Source organism: Saccopteryx bilineata, chromosome 2 (genome assembly GCF_036850765.1).
Source record: "Saccopteryx bilineata isolate mSacBil1 chromosome 2, mSacBil1_pri_phased_curated, whole genome shotgun sequence".
Classification (NCBI taxonomy): domain Eukaryota; kingdom Metazoa; phylum Chordata; class Mammalia; order Chiroptera; family Emballonuridae; genus Saccopteryx; species Saccopteryx bilineata.
In genome coordinates this window covers 21847605-21853751 of record NC_089491.1, presented here as the reverse complement: position 1 = coordinate 21853751, position 6147 = coordinate 21847605, and the positions used below count along the sequence as shown (strand labels likewise).

Genomic DNA, 6147 nt, shown 5'->3' with positions numbered 1-6147 from the left:
TGTCACAAGATGACATGGGGACCATTCAATGAAGATCCTGGCTCCCAGGTGAGGAAGGATTCACTCAGCACTAAATAAGCAGATGACAGAGGAACAAAGACACTCATTAAACACTTCCTGGGTTCCATTGAGACAAAGAGAATTTCTATTACACATAGAAAAGATAAAGAAATAAACATCAACCTGCCCTCTAACTTGTTATTAGACAGAATATGGGGAAGAAGTGCATTGACTCAATGATTTTTCTTTTCTCTGACTGTTCCCATCATACACTTCCCTAAACTCAGTCTATGAAAAGAAAGAGGAATTAAAGACTTAACGACTGATGTCTGCCATCGTCCAACTTAAAAATTTTGAGAAATTTTTTATAAATTGAGGAAGAATGTAACTAACCATAGCTATCTTTATTAAATGCTGACTCTACAACAGTGGTCCTCAACACCCGGGCCATGGAACGGTACCAGTCCATGGGCCATTTGGTACCGGTCACAGAGAGAGAATAAATAACTTACATTATTTCCATTTTATTTATATTTAAGTCTGAACTATGTTTCATTTTTTAAAAATGACCAGATTCCCTATGTTACATTCGTTTAAGACTCACTCTTAACGCTTGTCTCAGTCATGTGATACATTTATCCATCCCACCCTAAAGGCCGGTCCGTAAAAATATTTTCTGACATTAAACTGGTCCATGGCCCAAATACGGTTGTCCCAAAAAAGCCATAGTTGCTAAGAATTCCCCATATATCATATGAATAGAACCCCACAGCATATCTGAAGTAGGAAGCAGATGAGGAAATTCAGAACAGATTTTCCTGGTGGAGAACAACTGGAAGGTGAGTCAGGCTTTTTCCAGATCAGTAGTTAAGGATGTGTAGAGATCAAAAGAAGACATTATTGCCACAAATTGGAGGGTGACATCACAGCTTTGAGGCTTGAAAACACAGACATGTCTTTGAGTTTCATACTCATATCCTAGTGTTCTTTTCCTATTTCACATTTTCAGTCTTAACAATATTAAGGACATTATATTGCTGAGAAGATTTCACCAGGAGGATATTCATACAGTGACTAGGTATAGTAAGCATCATTGCTTTCCTTTTAGTTGCTTAAGTCACTTGCTCTAAAATTCTCAGAATGTATGTGTCCTAAATCCAGACACCACTACTCCAAATTTTGAAATTACCCTACAATCCTTCTTACCAAATTATTTTTATGGCACTCTATGGAAATAACTTTTTATTGATTAGGAAAGCTGTGATCCCTGGGCCACACCTGTTCATCAAACATCACCCACCTGGAGCCCTGGGCATCATTACTCCTTCGAAGATGGTAGCAGCGATCTGCAGAGGCAGAACAGAGTACAGTCACTCACTGACCCATTTACTTCCCAGCAAGAAACCAAAAAATTTTTCACGTTAGGGCAGAGGGGACTGATTGGATGTGTTTCTTTTTATATATGGCTCCATTCAGTATCAAGGGAATTTAAGGAGAGAAACCCAGAGATCTAAACTTACCGCCATTGGTCACATCCAGGATGTTTTCCTTAGGAATTCCCTGTTCTTGGCCAATTTCCTCAAACCTTTTCTTGATAGTTGGACTCAAATCTGGTTTTCGTCCTGCAGAAATAGTAATAGTAACTTCCAAGACTTCTGTGCTGGTCTTTGAGGCTCTTGGTGGCATGGGAACATATGGATGGGAAATGGATGTCAGTGATTGATGCTTAAGCAGAAGTTAGAGATGAGGTATAACCGGTCTTAAATTTGACATTTTAGGATGTCTTTGGGCATGAGAGAGATTTATGTTCCCATCACCGAGTCTGTAGGGTTCCCCATAGTGAGCACCTCTCTTCAGAGGAGGATTCATGTTCCAGAGTAAGAATGGAAGGAGCATTTTGTTTCCAACCCCCTCCAAGGTGAGTGTCAGCATGAAGATACTCTACCGAATAGCTCCATGAATTGTGTTCGTTTATTATTCTTGAAATTCAAGATGTAATAAATCACATATTCGTTATAGACTGCTTCAACTATGTGAAGTAGATTGAATCCATCATCTATAAATGAAACAGAACACAGCTAAGAACTCTTTGGTCCACGGGAAGCAAGTGAAAATATTTACCATTCTTTTTCACAGAACAGGATCCAGTGATATCTAATGTTCTCCTTTACATCTCCCTAGGCTTCCTCAGGTGCCTGCAAAGGGTAGAATGACAACCAGTGGCACATTGATGACTAGTGGTAGAAAATTCAGCCGCAGCTGAAACTTACCTTCTATTATTCTCCATGAGGATAATGCCTTTTACTCTTGACCGTCTCTGCCATGTCTGTATCTCTGTCCTGTCCATAATTCCCACTGACATTATACACCAAACACTGATCCAAGCAATGCACTGTGGCAGTGACCCCCAGAAACCATCAGAGAGCAAGCAGGACTTCAGAAGCTATTCGGAAAACATACTTTTTTTGTGTGCCCTTTCACTTTTGTTGCAGGTGTTACATATGACCAAAGAACCATTTTATTCTAATGACTTTATGTACTAGGTCTTGGCTTTTACACAAAAGGTTCTTCTAGCTTGAGGATATTGACTATTACATGACCTGATGTATACTACTTAAATAGCCTTGATCTTAAATAGATCAAGGACCTCGCCAGACGGCTCAGTTATTAGAGCATCAGCCCAGTGTACTGATGTCCGTCCCATGTTTGATTTCTGGTCAAGGCACACATGTTAAGTGATCATCAGTTCCTCTTCCTCTCCTACTTTGCCTACTCCCTTTCTTCCTCCCTTGCAACCAGTGGCTTGACTATTTGAGGGTTGGCCCAGGGAGCCTAGGATAGTTCAGTTGGTATGAGTGCATCCGCCTCAGTCACTAAGAATAGCTTGCTTGGTTCAAGCGTGGGTCCTAAACTGGGATTGCCGAGTGAGTCATGGTCAGGGTGCTAGACAGTCTGTCTCGCAGTCTCCCCTCCTCTAACTTCAAAAGAATAAATCAAGATCCTATTGGGATTTAGTAAATTTCTTTCCATTTAAAGTAGAATTTACAAAGAGTCATTGTTATGTATACTTACAGATAGCACTATATATACCGTTCCTTTTCGTTGGTTTACCAATGGCAATGAATTCAACACATTTTCCATTTTCTCTGTAAAACAAAGGATGAGCCAAAGGCCAAGAGATATGCTGGAGGTGCCTCCTTCACATTCTACCTGTAACTCAAGTGTCCAGTTCCAGTTAATTACCCCAGACCTCCTATAGTCCCATTTAAATTAATTCCTCTCAACAGTTCTTCTCTCTGTGTCTAGAAAAGATTCAGGTCATAGAGCCATGGAAGAGTGCCAGATGAATAACTGAGATTTTGGGTACAGGCTTACAATGTAAGCATACACATGTGTTTGTGTGTTCGTGTCTGTGGTGTGTGTATATGTCTTGGTTTGTGTGTGTGTGTGTGTGTGTGTGCGCGCGTGCATGCATGCGCATATATGTAAAGGTACAAGAGCATATGCAGTCTTCCATTCTTTTCCCCCAAATATTAAAGGCTACTTACTTAGTAAGAAATTTAGCCAATAGGGAATTGTTGGGCATTTTCTGAATGGATTCCACATAGATCCTCAGGTTACCATTTTCTTCTATCCTTTCCTTCACATCTGAGGCCAACATAACAGTATACCATTTCCCTGAGACCTGCAATAAATCAGTTAAAGTTTGGGTGAGAGGAGAAAACGGAGCATCTCATGGACACTGGTCTCCGTGAACTCTGCCCGATGGGCCAGACTCGGAGTGGTCATGTAAAGGCAGCATGAGAACTCAGGACAATTGACACCATTTTTGAGGCTATTTCCACTGTCCCTCCATTGAAAATGGAGGTCCCCAAGTGCTGTTCTCTTTCTATATGGCCAATTTGTCTTAGACCAATGTTAAAAACCACCCCTTTTTCTAACATGTCAAAACCTCTTCCCGTCTTGTTGGGCCACCTTGCTTCAGTATCCCCACAGCCACCCCCAATGTCATACTCCCTTTTTCCCCCGACTCTACCTTTGACATATCAAAGTTGCTTGTCACAACTTCATGGTGTCCTTCCTCATGGGCACAGACCAGGATCAGCCCCAGACACAGCAGCAGCAGCTTCATCTTGGGAGGGACAACACCGATGCGGCTGCAGTCACTGGGTTGAGTCTCCCTGATGGTTTTTCCACTCCCCAGCGCCTCTGTCTTTATATTCAGTCTGGGTCATATCTGAAGTCCACAGGGCACCCCTTTCTCCTCCCACTCCACGAATCATCTGTGTGCATTGGTGTGAGGCCAGAATTGTTCCTGTTAATCTCATCTCTTTTAGATATACTTGGTGACCTGACATTACTCAAAACACACATTCCAAAAAAAAAATTAAATTAATACATGTAATGAAAGAATGTCATTTGGAAGCTATTTAAGTGTGAAACATAAAACCATTTATGAGCAGCAGGAATGGAGATCTGAGAAATGACATTTGTGGACCCTCCATGGATCACACTCACATGGCGTGAAGAAATAGGTGAGTCTCTATGTTTTAATACCCTCAGAAACAGAGAAACAGTCTCTGCCAAAGATGATAGTACCTATTCCATACATTCAAATACAATAAATTAGAATAGAGTCTCATAAAAAAATATCTGGCAAGTATGATGTCTGTTAATGGTTACATTTTAATTTCTATTTTTTGTGTTCTGAATTCAACCACAATGAATGAACAAATGTTTAATCAGTACGTAAATCTACTTTGGTACATACTATAGACCCCCTAACAAACAAGGAGAAGTAAAAGATGTTATCCATTTCTTCTAGCAACTTTCGATGAAGGTGTGGAAATGCTGTACCTGCTCAATACAATCTTTATTTTAAAATGTATATACTACGCTATGGTTGGGACTCTCTTTCTCTCTGTCTCTCTTTCAGGTTATTGCCATTTTGTTTTCCAGCTAGAGAAACAAATGAAATGTCTTACAGAAGAAATGTGTCTTTCTCCAGAAAACCAGTTCCTCCACCTGACTGGAGGAAAGGCCATTCTATCCTCCCCACTGCTTGGGCCAAAATCCTTGGAGGCATCCTGTGTCCTCCTTGATCCTACCGGATGCAAACATTGAAACAGGCCCTGCATTTGTGATTAAGCTTGTTGCATCCTAGAAGTTGAAAGGGCGCAGGCATGGAGCAGAATGGGGTCTAGTCTTTAAAATGTTAGTACTGTTCAAACAGTGACCACCAGGTCCATGCCTGTTGTTGAAAATACTGGGTAATTTTTTCAGCTAGGGAGTATGCTCACCATGCAAAACATCGTGTCTCAGTCACAGCGTGTTATGAAGAACTTAGTAGAGGACTTGGGAACAAACTAATGAAGCTCAGAGATCAGGGCATGACTGTTATGGGACATATCCATAGTTTGGACCTACAGGGAGTGGAGCTAAGCATGACTCTAAAGCTGTATTTGATAAAGAAACAGCAGTTACACATTTTACGGAGAAAAAGACTTGTATTTGGATTGCACAATAATATAGTGGTTTTTACCTGTTTTTCACTTTTAATACCTTTTTCTTAAATTCTGTTATTAGTTTAGATAGTAATATGGTTTTAACGTTCTCACAGAGACATTATCGGATATGGTTTCATATGAAAGTTTACATTCAACAGAACAACCTTCTTACCTGTGCCTGTCAGGCCGGCTTTTGGTAACACTGAAGCCTAGCCATGGGGGTCATACCATTCCAGAGGGCAGGGACGGCATGTATTTTGTTCTCAAATGTGTAGTGGTGCCTCCTTGTAGGCCATAGGTTGGCAGCTTTTCTATGACTTCGGGGGAGAAAGAGGAGCCGTCTCCAAGTTACTATGGCTCAGCCCCTGCTTCTTAGTTGGCCTTCCTGCCAGAGAGCTATGACCCACCTTGTGTGAGTGACCCAGATCTGTCCTCAGAACCCAGCAGACAGTGTTGCAGGAAAACAACACCCAAACAGAGGATAATAGCCGCCCAGACAACTTAATAGAGGAAGAAGAATTTATTAGTACCTGGAAAAGCATGTGGGGTTGTAGGACCAAATCGTGAGCTGCCTGAAGTTAGATTGCTTACATCTTTCCATACAAGGGGCACCTGATTCCTTGGTCTGAGGTCCTATATG

General features: G+C 41.3%; 1 protein-coding gene across 1 annotated transcript; it reads right to left on the bottom strand.

Annotated features, from left to right (window-relative positions):
- Window positions 1-844: 844 nt before the first annotated feature.
- LOC136322178 (allergen Fel d 4-like) lies at window positions 845-4132 on the bottom strand. Its single transcript, XM_066254329.1, has 7 exons — window positions 4037-4132; window positions 3549-3685; window positions 3073-3146; window positions 1946-2056; window positions 1521-1622; window positions 1279-1346; window positions 845-937 (listed from the first exon to the last, which is right to left on the bottom strand). Exons 1-7 carry the CDS (start codon window positions 4130-4132, stop codon window positions 845-847), a joined length of 681 nt encoding a protein of 226 aa, XP_066110426.1.
- Between the last annotated feature and the right edge of the window lie 2015 nt (window positions 4133-6147).

Excerpts from the sequence above, each read along its gene's own strand:
- LOC136322178 (XM_066254329.1), bottom strand. The coding sequence starts at position 4,132 with ATGAAGCTGCTGCTGCTGTGTCTGGGGCTGATCCTGGTCTGTGCCCAT. Across the intron at positions 3,686-4,036 it reads GCAACTTTGATATGTCAAAG|GTCTCAGGGAAATGGTATAC; the intron begins GTAGAGTCGGGG and ends GATTTATTGCAG. Across the intron at positions 3,147-3,548 it reads TTGGCTAAATTTCTTACTAA|AGAAAATGGAAAATGTGTTG; the intron begins GTAAGTAGCCTT and ends TTTGTTTTACAG.